At 49.3% G+C, this 15,123-nt stretch overlaps 1 protein-coding gene across 1 annotated transcript in view; it reads right to left on the bottom strand.

Moving 5' to 3' along the window:
• Csmd2 (CUB and Sushi multiple domains 2) overlaps positions 1-15,123 on the bottom strand; it is a 570,924-nt gene that overhangs the window by 339,392 nt on the left and 216,409 nt on the right. The window contains exon 5 of the mRNA XM_059254992.1: positions 7,815-8,022. Coding sequence (XP_059110975.1) covers positions 7,815-8,022 — 208 coding nt within the window. The remainder of the gene's footprint in view (positions 1-7,814; positions 8,023-15,123) is intronic.

Below are 15,123 nucleotides of genomic sequence, written 5' to 3'. Positions count from 1 at the left end.
TTACAATGCCCCCAACACTGGGGATCCTTCCTTCCTGTTCCAAGCTATTGGCAAAATCTTATTCATTCTTTGGCTCAACATGAAAACCATCCCTGGGGACACATCACTCAGTCTCAGATGCAATGTCACCCCTGTGTCATGAAGTCTGATGACTTTTTTGAAGGACAGACAGTCTTAACGTTCAACTTCCTATCCCCTAAGTTTAACATCCTTGGACTCATCCCTACTGTACTCCCAGCAAGAGGTCTGCAGTCATGTGACCTGGCTCTGGTCAATGAGGACATCTCTGGTTTCAGAGTGCTGAGGGGTGGACATGTGATGAGGGCAGTTGTGGTACTGCCTTTGCAGGTACCATCAAGAAGGGCAGGGTCATACAGATACCTCCCAAAACATTATAGCCTATCACCATTCTTCTTGGTTGCTCTCTTGGACACCTCCCAAACTTGATGGTAAGACCCTATTGATGAAGACACCACATGTTTGACTCAGAACGTGAAGAGTTTAAGCTAGTACTGACCAGGAAGCTTCATCCTTACTGGCTTAGCTTTCACAATGCTGGAAGGTGTTATGCATGCTACTGGGCAAAGAAAGATAATTACCAGTCCTACCCAGCTGTGAACCCTGCACACTATAGTAATGACTGGCCTGTCAAAATAAATGCCCACTGGTAACAGAGGCACCAATGTTACGGGAGTAACCAAACACTTTCTGGTTGGAGTTAAGGCCCACTCTGCAAATAGAGAACTTATTCCCGGCACTATTAGTGAAGCAAGAACCTGAGGCCAGCTAGGTCACAGGCCCTAGGGAAGAACCTACCACTATGATTCTGCTAAATGAACATAAAAGTAAACTGACTCCTAAAGACATACTGTTCTAACCACAGATCAGTACATCTCTCAACCCTCATCAGAGAAGCTTCTTGCAGTAGATGATGATTGACGCAGAGACCCACAGCTGGTCAATAAGAGGCCGCGGAGGGCTCAGCCCTCAATGGCACATCAGTATCACACCCCCTGGCCCCCAGCTCAAGAGTCACTACAGAAGAGGGGAGCCAGAGGCAATGGTTGACTACAGTAGGGGAATGTTTGCTGGACACAGCAGGGGAGTGGTGCATATGAACTGATGGTGACCATGAGGGCATGGACAAGTCCTGCATGGGATCAAGCCAGACAAAACCCTGGCATGGAGTGGGCAGTAGGTCAGGGAGTCCCACACCTAGCTGAGGAGTCACTGGCAACTGATAGCTGCTGGGAGAAGGGAAGTCCTTTTTCTTTAGCGATGTGGCCCTGGGGAGGCTATGCTTGCTGTGATAGATGGCCCTATACTCATTCATATACTGGCTACACTAAATGGACTTCATGTATTAAGAGAGAAAAAAAGAAGAGGGGATGGAGATGGAGGGGATAGAAGAGGAACTGGAGGGAGGGATGGGGGTGGTCTGGACCCAAACATATTAAATGCGTGTATGAAATTTGCAATCAATAAAATAAACACTAAGAAGAAAGAAAGGCACTATGTCCTCTTCCTACTGGGGCAGCTAACACAGGTGGGTGGCAGGGACCTGATGGGAGGCATTTCTGCCTCCTCATGGGGAAAGCCCGCCTGAGGATGAAATGAATCCACAAGAGAGCGAAGCGGTGGGAGCAGAGATGGCATGGCTTGTTCGCCTTGATCCAGCAGTAACTGAAGCCAGATCCTGGATTGTTCAGTGACAGACATCAATACATTTACTTTTTAGCTTAAGTCCGTTGGAAATGGGGTTTCAGTTCTCAAACTGAAAGAGTCTTAGCCATTGCATTTCTCTCGTTAGCCTCTGGGAGAACCTCTTTTATACGTCTTAGAAAAATACCTAGTGTATGATATTGTGAACCATTGAATAATAGTCTCCTCCTGACTCAAGAAATTAGACATCAAAATGCCCAACAGTCCAATTAAGAAATGGGCTATAGAACTAAACAGAGAATTCTCAACAGAGGAAACTCAAATGGCTGAAAGACATTTAAGGAATTGCTCAACATCCCTAATCATCAGGGAAATGCAAATCAAAACAACTCTGAGATACCACCTTACGCCTGTCAGAATGGCTAAGATCAAAAACACTGAAGACACCTTATGCTGGAGAGGATGTGGAGCTAGGGGAACTCTCCTCCACTGCTGGTGGGAATGCAAGCTTGTACAACCACTTTGGAAATCAATATGGCGATTTCTTAGAAAATTGGGAATCCATCTCCCCCAAGATCCAGCTATACCACTCTTGGGCATATACCCAAGGAATGCTCAACCACACCACAAGAGCACTTGTTCAGCTATGTTCATATCAGCGTTGTTTGTAATAGCCAGAACATGGAAACAACCTAGATGCCCTTCAACTGAAGAATGGATAAACAAAATGTGGTACATATACACAATGGAATACTACTCAGCAGAGAAAAACAATGACATCATGAGGTTTGCAGACAAATGGATGGATCTAGAAAAAATCATCCTGAGTGAGGTATCCCAGACTCAGAAAGACAAACATGGTATGTACTCACTCATAACAGGATACTAGATGTGGAACAAGGATGACTGGACTGCTACTCACATCACCAGGCAGGCTACCTGGAAAACAGGACCCCAAGAAAGACACAGGGATCGCCCAACGACAGAGAAATGGAATGAGATCTACATGAACAGCCTGGACAGGAGTGGGGGTAGTGAAGGGCGAGGGTCGAGGGAAAGAGAGCTTGGGTGAGTGGGAGATCCCAGCTGGATCAAAAACAGAGAGGGAGAACAAGGAATAGGAGACCATGGTAAATGAAGACCACATGAGAATAGGAAGAAACAAAGTGCTAGAGAGGCCCACAGAAATCCACAAAGATACCCCCACAACAGACTGCTGGCAATGGTCGAGCGACAATCCGAACTGACCAACTCTGGTGATGGGATGGCCAAACACCCTAATTGTCGTGCTAGAAACCTCATCCAACTACTGATGGACCTGGAGGCAGAGATCCATGACTAGGCCCCAGGTGGATCTCTGGGAGTCCAATTAGCGAGAATGAGGAGGGTTTATATGAGAGAGAATTGTTGAGACCAAGGTCGGATAAAGCACAGAGACAAATAGCCAAACAAACGGAAACACATGAAATATGAACCAATGGCTGAGGGGTCACCAACTGGATCAGGCCCTCTGAGTGGGTGAGACAGTTGATTGGCCTGATCTGTTTGGGAGGCATCCAGGCAGTGGGACCGGGTCCTGTGCTCATTGCATGAGTTGGCTGTTTGAAACCTGGGGCCTATGCAGGGTCCCTTGGCTCAGCATGGGAGGAGGGGACTGGACCTACCTGGACTGAGTCCACCAGGTTGATCTCAGTCTGTGGGGAAGGCTTTGCCCTGGAGGAGATTGGAATGGGGGGCGGGCTGGGGGGAAGGTGAGGGGGGCGGGAGGGGGGAGAACAAGGGAATCTGTGGCTGATATGTAGAACTGAATTGTATTGCAAAATAAAAATTAAAAAAAAAAAAAAAGTCTCCTCCTGGTGCTAGCTGTGAGCCCCAGGGTCCAGTACAGTGCTCGGCTATTAGAAAAATGTTTGTGGACTGAATAAAAACTCCCCAGGCCCCCAGCCTGTGTCTTTGTGTCCTCAGTATGTAGGAAAGCCTGGTTCATAGAAGGGTCTCAATAAATGATTATAGAAAATAAATAGGAGGAGTAACAAAGCATACAAATAATCGAAACCAACTGTTGTCTGTGAATGAACAAATAAGCAAATAGGTATTATAAGCAGACCCCCTCAGGCATCCATCATGCACCTTCTGACTCCAGCTGCTTCTAATGGTCCCTCAATGAAACACCTAGTCAAAAGTCATGGAGATCAAATGGCTGCAGTGTGTTTAAATTTCGTGCGTTGAATGCCTAATAATTAAAACGAGGTCTTTCAAAGGGAGAGAGAGTGCTGCCCCAAAACATTGAAACGACCGCCTTTAAAGGAGATGAGAACGTTTGTGTCCCTAACAACACAAACAAAAGCAAGCCAAGGAAGGGGGATAATGTAAGGGGACCCTGAGGGCGAGAACGGAGTCTGTGAAGCTCTGGGTCCCTAGAGATGTCACATCTTGTCCCTTGTCCCTCAGAGAATGGGTCTGGAGTGGTCTCCAAACCGGAAGTGCTGTACCAGGGAGGAGCCTGGCCGCAGTGCACCTGTTCAAGCCTCTATGCATGTTCTGTACAGCATGGACCCCGTTTTCAAACGTGTAAACTGAGACTGAAAGAGGTCATTTACTAACCGAGACTATAAAGCTACTAGGGCCAAGTGTATCTGATTCCCAGGCTTGCCCTCTCCTCATCTAGACGGCCTGATGGAACTTGAGGTCTAACCCTAGAAGAGCTGCGTTGGGATGATGGGCCACAAGACGGAGGAAGCGGGGAGAGGGGCAAGTCTAGTGGTCTCTCCTTGGCTTTCCCTGCAGTGATTACCTCATTGGTGGAGAGGCTGTCTCTGTAGCCAGCTGGCAGCAATTTCTCATCTCAGCCTGACCCAAAGTCCTCCAGAGACCCAGGTCTCACATAGTCACAGAGTTTCTTACATCCCCAAACCCAGCCTTTTGACGATATCATGGTCTCTTGAAAATAGCATCACTGAGAACATTTTCATTTAATGTGATAGGAAGATGTGGGGTCCATTGAGGGTCAGAGGTCAAACTCACCCACTCAGTAAGAGCAGAACATGCAGAGAGAGAGGCCCCCCCCCCATCAGCCAAAGAAATTCTGGTGTGTGTGTATATGTATACACACCTGTGAAAGGGGTTGGGTGCTGACTCAGTGGCACATTCGTGGCAGTGATATGGAGAGGTATGCCTGGGTACCATGGCAGCACATGGATGTCAGGAGTAGGGCAGACTGTGTTGGGATCATTCAAGCACAGCTTTTGCTCATGGTCAATCCCCTGCACCCATACAATGAATGAAGGGCGAGAGGATCTAAGGCCTAGGACTCTCTAAATATGGTGGGACGGCCCAGTTCAGGGCTCACGGTAGTAACAGCTTTCTCCATAGCAGGCACTTGGGGATTTCTAGAAGGCCAGTGCAAACCAGAAAGACCAAGTCCACCAAGATGTCGCATGCTGATGGGCTCTGGGGATGGGCTTCCCTGCTGTTTCTCTGCAGTTTCCTCCCCCAGCTCTCATTATGTCACTGCGAGGTCGCCTAGTAATTATTACCTGCCGCACTCTTGGCCACTGGTTTCCTCGGTTTTATGAACTCCTGCACTGAGAGGTGGCAGGCTCACTTCTGAAATAGCCTGACTTGGCGAAACAGAAGATTGCAGACCATATTCTTGCACTAGTCCAGACTATCCCAACAAGAGGAGCCCCTCAGGAAAACTCCAATGTTTTTCTCACTCGGTGGAGGGAAGACTGGAAACTGACTCAGGCGTATTGTATGCTCCCTCTCCTCTGAATCCACAGCAACCTGCTGCTAGGGAAGAGGATGGCAAGTATGCTCTTTCGAAGAACTCTCATCTCCCCCACAGGTAAACAGATGCCCAGTCATTCACATCTGTTTCTTTGAATAGGCCCCAGAGTTCGAGAGCACAGCCTGAAATCTCCTCTACACTCACAAAGTGGTCTACCCACACCAGCAGCACAGCTTTTGGCAAGCATCCGGGAAGTCCTGAAGGAGAGGGGCAGGGGAGAAGGTTTCTTCTTCCCACATTCCCATCCCGAGCCCCAGGCTTATTTTACCTGTGATTGCCAGGCTCATATGAACTAGAACAACAAATACATCCTGCCTGGCACCTCCAACACCAGCCCTCTCAGTAATTCACATTCAATCTTATGGCCAAGAGTTGGGAACGACCTCTCGAGCGATCTCCTCGGTGGAATGCCTTCCCCACTGGGTGACTTAAAGGAACTGACTCTTTGTACTCTGTTTCGGGTCATGAGTTCAGGTGATGTGTAGACTCACAGCTGGGGGCAGAAGCCATAGGCGATCATTTGGTCCACAGATGGATAACTGAGTCAAAGATGCCTGGGGTTGGAAGAGAGGGGGCAGGTAAGGACACCATCCTTACATCTGTATAGAGGCTGGAACAACAGACGTCGTAAGCAAACCATGTCCCAGTCTTAGCAGGGAGAGAAAGACATTGTAGAGAGCTATACAGCCATGGGAAACCATCCTAGAAAGTATGCCAGAGCTGGCCCAGAAGACAGGTTTTAAGTGGGGGTTAACCTGGGCTACAACCCTAGCACTATGTGACATCAAGCAAGCAGCAGAACCCCTCTGGTCCTTATTTTCCTCTTTTATAAAGGGAGGGAAATTATGCAACTTACTTTATAGGGACCTTATGAACATGCGATGAAATTACAGCTATAAGGGACTTAGAACTGGCCTGGCACCTACGGGTAAAAATGCTCAATAATTGCCACTTTCATCATATTCTATTTTGGAGGACTCTGTAATGATGCAAGACAAATTCTCATGATTCCATGCTAAGTTAAAAATACATGAGTAGAGAGATTCAGATACCATTTTATAATATTAAAATGTATAAATAGCCAGCAAAGCGGGGGGAAAGGCCAAAGGGGTACACATCATGGTGTTAATCAGTGGCCCCCACTTCTCTATGTCTTTTCATATTTCCCCCAAGGAGCACAAAGATTCCATTTGCCGTGAGAAGAATGAGTATTTTACAAAATGAGCCTGGGGCTCCATGGTCTGCAGGCTGGGCAGCTCAGGGGAACTCCAGGTCTTTGCCCTCACACTGCTCAGAGGTACATTTATAGAATCCACACAAGGTAGACTTCTTTGCCCAACAGAGAGCACACTCCTCAAAGGAAGCATACAATCACAGCCTTTCATTCCTCCTTTCCCTCCCAGCTCCCTCTTCTCCTGCCTGACCACTACCCCAATAACTACCCTATCTGTGTCCTGAAACATTTTCCTCTCCTGGTTCTCAAGCCCCTAGTTCCTGCTTCTTCTGGAATATTCAGCAATGCCCTTCTGCCCCTTGTCCCATGCCCTGAGCCATCTCTGCCACAAAATCCAAAGATGCCCATCCCAACCTGCCCTACATCTGGAAATTTTTCTGCTGGATCCTGATGTGCCACGAATACCCCCAGACAGCCTCATCCTGATAATGGAGTCACAGTGTGACTCTAAGGTCACCCATGCATATATCACACAACCAAACACAGTAACACAGTAAGGCTGGTCACATACCAGCAGTCAGACAGTTCCCTAAGCCCTCCTCAGCCTGCCTGGGCACATACTATCAGTCTGAGCTTGGTGTCTTGGATGCCAAGCCCCTAGCCTCTCATGCCCTCCCTCCTCCCTGGCCTGCCAACATTTGGGAGCATCCGGGATATTCACGAAGAAGAGTAGCCCGCTGGCACAGCTGGCAAGAGGGAGGTGAGTCCCTTCACTACTCCCCCTACACGCACTGCCCACATTTCCAGGCCCCGGCAGTACTCGGAAAAGCAACGGCCCCTGAAGGTGTCTGTGTCATCCAGAAATGCAACAAGATTCCACACAGTGCTACCAGGGCTCATGTCATGAGACCAAAACATTTTTAGCTTTAATTCAGGTTTCTTAAGCGAGTTCCATCCTTAAACTCCTTAGCAAGGGCATACTTTGAATCAGATATGAAAATCCCTGTAAAAATGCAGCTCCGCTTCAAAATCATGCAGTGATTTCTCATTATGATGAGATGCAAAGACTCTAGGGTTCAAAACAAGCCGGCGGGGGCAGGGAGAGGATGTAAAGGACACCTTGGGCAGTCCGGTCCTCCCCAGCTGCAGAGGCCACACGGGAAAGAGGGGGACTGACGGGGAACTCACCAGAGAGAGGAGCCTTCGGTCCCTGTGACCTCCAGGAAGTCATAGCCGTCCTCCAGCTGGAAGTCAATAAAGACCAGGGCAATGGTGTCCCCAAGCTCAGCCAGGATGGTCCATGTGCAGTCAGCATTGTTATGATACTCAGCGGGAAAGTGGGGGCTGGAGATGATGCCACTCTGGCCCCGCAGGGTCCCGCCACAGGCATCATCCGCTGTGGGGAGAGATAAAAGGTTCCTGTGAGTGGTAGGGTTTCTGGGCCCTGGTTTCACCCATTGGGGCAGAAAAGACCCTGGCATGTGATTGTGTGAGCAACTGTTACAGGTCTGGTCTCCTGAGAGGACAGCTCACTCTCTAAGGACATAAATAAACAGCGGAACATGTTACTTAAATGAGTCAACTTGGGAAGGAGAAATAGAAGAGGCCTCATTAGAGCTGGGTTTTGTAGGATAAATAGGAGTTCACTAGATAGAGTGGGTGCAGAAGAGTGGTTCTTGGGGGAGAGAACCAAGGGGCTTCACCTGGATGGTGCCAGGGCTAGGGACTTCTGAAGGAAGGGACATTCATCCCAACCTTGAGAGAGGAATGGAGAAGGAAGAAAGTGATGATGAGGAGGCAGTGGGTGTGGAGAAGCAAGCGGGTCAGGGTGGACAATGAACATGGGGTGCATGAGGTAGGAGTCAGAGTGGCGGGGAGGGGAGGTCAACCAGCCCATCCGCCGAGTCTTGCCAAAGGCTTTGGGCTCTGCTTGGCAGACGGAAGGAGAGCTGCAGCATGACAAAGGGCCTCAGTATGGAGTCAGAGGCCAGACCCAGAGTAGAAGGACATCCTTGGTGCTCAGGAAGGTACCTGGTGCTGTGGATCCTGGGTAGAGGAGGGCAGAGGCGGAAGGGGAGAGGGAGAAAGTGAGTGTGTTAGGGGGAAGGGCTCAGGTGGGAATGGAGCCTGGCCAGAGCAATGGTTGCTCTGTTGTATGGAGCCGCAGGGTCTGCAAAGTCTCAGCCTAGGCCTGGTCCCCAGCTGTCTGGCCAGGGTGTGGGGCGTCGGGGGGGGGGAGGGGGATAGGAGGATGCTGGCCTGGGGCGGAGGGCTTCAGAGCCCCTTGTCAACTTTCCCTGTACACTGTGTTCTCACTCAGCTCACCGAACTTGCCTCTGTGCATCCTCTCCTGGACCTGGGTCTGCAGGGGTGGGCCTGCTCCTGTCTGGGGACTACTTGATGTCCCCCACGTCCACAGCACACACCTGGAGGTCACAGTGCTCCAGTCACCTCAGCCATGGCTCCTCCCCCTATCTCCGCCCGATCTCCCATCCCCTCTCATAAGGACAGGGCTGGATGGACACAGGAGTACCAAGTCTGACCCTATGCTCTCACTCAGTAAAAACTATCCCTAACCCACTGTCACTCAGGATCAGGGAAAGCTTCCGCCCGACCCCAGCTTCCCTTGCTTCCTGCCCTCCCTCCTCCCCCCCCCTGCACAAGCCCCCTCTTGGATCCTTTAACCAAAGTCCACATATCTCTCTTTCTGGAATCTTCTCTCTCTTGTTGAGCCTGCCCAGCTTCCTCCTAAGCTTTTAGGTCCTTGTCCAAGTGTCACTTTCCTCAAGGATCTTTCCAGAAACACCCCCCCCCCGACTCCCATCACACACGCCATATGCTTTCCTATCATTACTTCCGCCCTTTTTTGTCAATGACATTATTGCTTACTTCCTATCTAGACTGTCTGCTCTGTGCCCAGCACTTAGCACATTTCTTGGCATGAGACAGGCATTCACTGAGTATCTGGTGGACCAAGAGACTAAGCAGGAAGGTTACGCTACATTGTCAAGGCCACACAGGAAGTGGTTACGGCAGGGTTGTAGCTGAGTCTCTATACCAGGATGCCAGTCTCCTCTACACTAAAGACCTTCCCTGGTTGACAGTGGCTTGTTGGGCCATTGGAAAACTTTCAAATGTTTGAGAATTAGCCAGGAACTCCTGGACCATGCCGAAAGCGGGAACCAGGTTTTGAAGAGTCCTTAGACCAGAGCCACCTGTGCGCTCAGAGAGACTTGTCTTTCTTCCGTCCTGAGCGCCTCTGACCCTCTGGCTCTGGAACCATCCTGTTTTGATTGAAGATGCTGTAAAAGCTGTTTGGAGATTTCCTCACACTTTAAACAAGACGTCGTATTTCATAGTTACAACTTTGGAGTCGTAAAACACGACCTTCAGCGGATGCCCAAGCCCTAAAATATTCATCCATGCTTTCTCCTTTGGCGGCCTCCTGCACCGCCGTCAAGTCATGCGTTCCGGGTGCAGGTGCGCCATGCTGGTATTTGCCTTGCCAAGCTTATGACTTTATTTATGATTGGCTTTAGCTCCCCCTGAAGTCTCTCCAATTAACTATAATTTCAGAAAGCCATCCTTCCCTCTGTCCCCTCTGCCCCTGTCAGCTCTTCAGTGACTCAGTGAAGGAAGGAATGAGAAGAACAAGCCTCTCCTTCGAGCACCCTGGGATGTCTGGCCTGCCCTAAGGGTCACGGCTTTAAGGATCTTTCTAGAATCAGACCTTCCCCATCATATGCTTTCAAAGCACCAAATATCTCCGTAACTAATTACATAGATTCTTTCCTCCCCCCACATCCCCCGCCTCAGGGTCCTTGGCCTCAGAGAAGCACAGACCCCGGAGAGATATCACTATCCTGAAACTCCAGAGTGAAAACTGAAGTAGCAAGGCGTAGACTCCCTAAACGTACAGCCTTGAGGCAGGCACACAGGAAGAGCCAGCAACGCAAAACCACTGTGGCTTGAACCCCCCCCCCCCACATTTCCCAACAATGCACTTAGAAACCTGGAAATGCCCCCCATCCCTGCACTGAGATGCATGTACACCCTCTCCTAACAAAGTAGTCAGCCATTCTGACCCTTTCGCTCCCTAGAAACCCTTAGTAATGTTGCAGTTAACCACCTCCCGGACCTGAAACTAGGGGCAGGGTGATGATCTAGTCTGAGCTGGCTTTAGGTGTATGTGCAGTAAGGCAACCTATGTCCTCAGAATGGATTTGTAGGGAAAAACCCTATTTAACATCCTATGCCTATTCATCCTATGCATAAGTGGGCATGCGCGTGATTAAAGCTGGATGCACCACTGGAAAAGGTATGCATAGTGAACTAAGGCTTACATAACCCTAGTCTGTCATTCAAAACAAAAAGACCACTTAACCCATGCCCCTAGAAATAACTACTCCTCCTCCTGGACCCACAAATGGAAGCGTCTAGGTAATAACCAGAGGCTCATGGAAATAGTGTCATTAGCCAGATTCTTTCCACAGACAGTGTCCCCTCATCTGGGCCTCCTGAGGGGAGAGTGACATTCAGCAGCTCTTCCTGGTTGGTGTAGTTTCACAAGTATTCTTCAAAAGGCTCATGTTGGACTCTTGGCCCCAACGAGGAGAGCCAGTCATCAAGAGGTGACGGGATTCTAAGGGTCCTGCCTTCCTCCATGGATTGACCCACTAATGGCTTCATAATTGGATAGAAACTTCTGGAGGTGGGGCATAGTTGAAGGAAATGCGTTGCTGGAAGTGTGTCTTTTGAGGCCATCTCTTGCCCTGCAAACCCATCTTTGTGCCTCCTGGATGTCTGCAGTGAACAGCCCCCTCCACACAATCCCACCACCACGATGTTCTGCCTCCTCTTGAGCCCAAAGCAAGGGAGTCAGCTGACCTTAGCCTTGAGTTTCTGAAACTACAAGCCAAGCCCTTCCACCTATTTAGGATTTTCTCTCGTGGATTTGTCATAGTGATGAGAACCTGTTCAGTGCAGGCTGCATTAGGGAGCTCTTCTTTGTGAGTGTCCTTCCTGTCCCATGAATGACCCTCAAGCCACATAAGAATTCAGCCGTGTTACCCTGTGATGGTTAGTGTCAGTTGTCAACTTGACGGAAACTAGAATCACCTGGGAGATGGGGCCTCTGGGCATATGTGGGGGGCTTCTCTTGACTATGTTCACTGATGTATGAAGACTCTGCCTACTGTGGGCGGCACTATTCCCAGGCTATGTAAGAAGAGACAGGGGATTCCGCAGCAGCATCCATCTCTCTTTTCCTAACAGTGGATGCAATGTGGCCAGCTGCTTCAAGCATCTGCAACCTTGACTTGCATCCTGCTATGACTGACTGTATCCTTGAACTACAGGCCAGAAGAAACACTTTCTCCCATAAGTTGTTTTTATCTGAGTATCCTGTCACAGCCACTGACGAGAAACTAAGGCAATCTCCATGTTATAAATGAGGAAAGAGAGGCTGAGTTTAAAACAGCCCCATAGCCACAGCTACCTATGCCAGAGCCAGAATTTGAACCCAGGACTCCTTGGCTTCAGAGTTGTCCCAGTCCACACCTGTTTCTCTGCCTCACAAGCTTCACTAAACAATGTCTGATCCTGCTGCACTCAGGCAGACATGTTAGGCTTCCTAGCACTCCCCTCTCCAACATGCAGAGGGCCCAGCTCTCAAGCCCTGTACCAGCAAGGGGAAGGCGCTTCATAGTCAATGTGTCATTGTGATTAGGAGTCTCCTGCTGAGGTAACTAGATGGCCAACATCCTTGTCCACAGTTGGAGGTGGTGGGAGGGGGGCAGTGGTGGTCAGGACAATAGGCAGCATGAACAAAGCCTTGGACTGTCCCAGCGTCTCTACCTCTTCCTATCCCATAAACAGAACCACCCACCTTGTCTCTGGGCCCTGGCCCCTTCCCTTCATTCCCAACAGGGACTGGCAACATCTTGGCCTCTTTAGGCTTCTGTAAAGATTAAATTAGACAAAGCAGGGCCAGCATGTCAATCAATGCTGGCCAGCAGTGTCTGTGACAGAGAGTCACAGTAGTAGCTGGAACAAAGCCCTCTGCCAGAAGCATCTACAAGCAGAACCTCAGTCCATTTTGAACTCAGTAGTGCCATTATTCCCAATGACTGCTGGGAAAATGGACACAGGGAAACTGAGTGACTGGCCCCAAGCCTCTTAGCACGTTGACAGAAGTGTAGACCTGGATCAGGGGATGGGACTTCAGACCCCATGCCATGACTTGTCCTACTCCAGGAGGTTGTAAGAGCTGCAACTGCACGGCTCAGGCTGTTACTACCAGTCCACACTACAATTCACTTCAGCTGCAAACTGATGAATTTGATTGACAGTCACAGCAGGCCCCATGTATGGTACCCGGGTCCCCTACTATCTAGCTGCACTGCTGCACAGGACATCTGACTGACTCCTCCCATCAAGTCCTTACTGCATAGTTGTGGCTAGCTCAGGACTCCTTTGGCTGGAGAAGGAGCATCCCCACATCCCCAGCTCACAAGCACCCTCAAATTTTACCCCGAGGAAAAATTCTTGAGATTCTGGAGGGCACAGGCCCCTGACCCTGTCCTGATGAACCTCAACTTGCCCATTATCATCCCTATCTCGCCAACACTTCAGAAAGAGCTTTCTGGTCAACCTAAGACCTTCGCTTATTAACAAGGCCTATGAGCTACACTCCAAACTGAGGCCTAGATCTTGTATGCTCAACCCTTCACTTCTACCAAGGCCACCCTGGGTCTAGTTTTATCAGCTCCACCAACCTGTCTGAATCAGCTACTTCCTAATTGTCTCCCCTATGCCTCCTGCCCAAATATAACACCTCTCCTTCTTGTGTCCAGAAGGAATATGTATGCATGTGTATGAGTCTGTATGTGTGGGTTCTTTTAGAGGCCAGAGGTCAAAGGTGGGATCTTCCTCAACCTTATTTATTTAGTTTTATTTTTTGAGACAGGGTCTTTCAGTGAACCTGGAGCTCATTGATTTGTCTAAAACAGTTCATAGCGAGTCCCAGGGATCCCTCTGTCTCTGCCTTCTCAGCTCTGGGATTATAGTTGTGAGCTGCCTGGCCCAGCTTTTACAGGAGTGCTGGGATCAAACTGGAGTCCTCATGCTTCTACCAGACACAGTTTACCCACCAGGACATCTGCCTGCTCCAGGGACCTTTCTTTAAAAGTAAGTTGAGGGGCTGGAGAGACAGCTCAGTCCTCTGCTCTTCCAGAGGACCCAGGTTCATTCCCCAGACCACATGGCAGCTCACAACTGTTTATAATTCCAGGGGATCTGGTACCCTCACACAGACATACATGTGGGCAAAACACCAAAGCACATAAAATAAACACAAATACATTATTTTTAAAAAGTAAGTTGAATTGAGCCTGACCTTCACTTAAAGCCCCCACCCCCAGCTGCCTCCTTAATTTTGACCTTATCCCCATCTTCTCACCCTGCTTCACACAAGGCTACCTTCCCCACTCACTCCCTCACTCCCATTTTGCACAGAAGCCTATTTTCTGTTCCTTTGACAGGTCCTGTTCTTTTCTAAGTCAATCTCTGTACTTGTTGGAATGTTCTTCCCCAGTCTGCACTCAATAGGCTCTTTCTTGTCATTCAGGACTCAGTTTACCGGTCTCCTCCCAAGAGACCTCTCCTGAAGCACACCTAGAGAGGTAAGCTTCATCCATCTAAAGGAGCCTTCCTCACTGCCTTCCCGATTCTCATCCGTATCTGCATTTATTTGATGTCTGACCACTTTCTGTCTTTTGACTTCCGGGATACAAACTCCATGAACTCGTAGGATTTGAGCTTGCTTCAGTCATCACTATAGCTTTCTGAATCCAGACCAATACCTGGCACAATAAGCCATTAATTAACGATGCCTAGATGGCACACAATAGGCAGTTGATGAATGATGTCTAGTTGGTACACCGTACGTAGACACGTTAATGGAAAGTTGTCAAATCACTGAGGAAATGAGTGAAGATTAGCGATTAGCCCTGTAAGGCTATTGCGAATAGACCAACTTTAGGGCTCAGAGAGGTTTAGCTGTATTCTAGTGACCACACAGCTCTAGTTGCTGTTGCTAGGACCTGTCTGATTCCAAATACTGCCCCATTTTACAGTCTGCAGTTACTGCCCCCCCCCCAGGGCCCAGAAATGCTGACCAAAGCTTGGAAACTGCTGTCCAAACTTCTGACTGAATGTCTGTCCTGTGGGGGTCTAGTGGCAGCTAGCAATGTTTGTCCTGACTGTCCAAGGCCAAGCACATCTTGCTCCAGCCAGTTTCTCCCAGGCACCTGCTTCTTGGCCCCCTGCGCATCTGAAATCCCCCCTTCTTCCTAAAGCTTTCTTTGATCCTGCTCCAATGCTCCTCCGAGTCAGAGGCCGGCTGCTGTCACACACATGGTCTTCCTTGCTATGGATCAAAGAGTTTCCACCATGCTTGTGTCTCTTAGGGATGTCTGCCTTTGTGAATGTGCCCGGG

Source organism: Peromyscus eremicus, chromosome 2 (assembly GCF_949786415.1).
Source record: "Peromyscus eremicus chromosome 2, PerEre_H2_v1, whole genome shotgun sequence".
Lineage (NCBI taxonomy): Eukaryota > Metazoa > Chordata > Mammalia > Rodentia > Cricetidae > Peromyscus > Peromyscus eremicus.
This window is presented reverse-complemented; position numbering and strand designations above follow the sequence as displayed.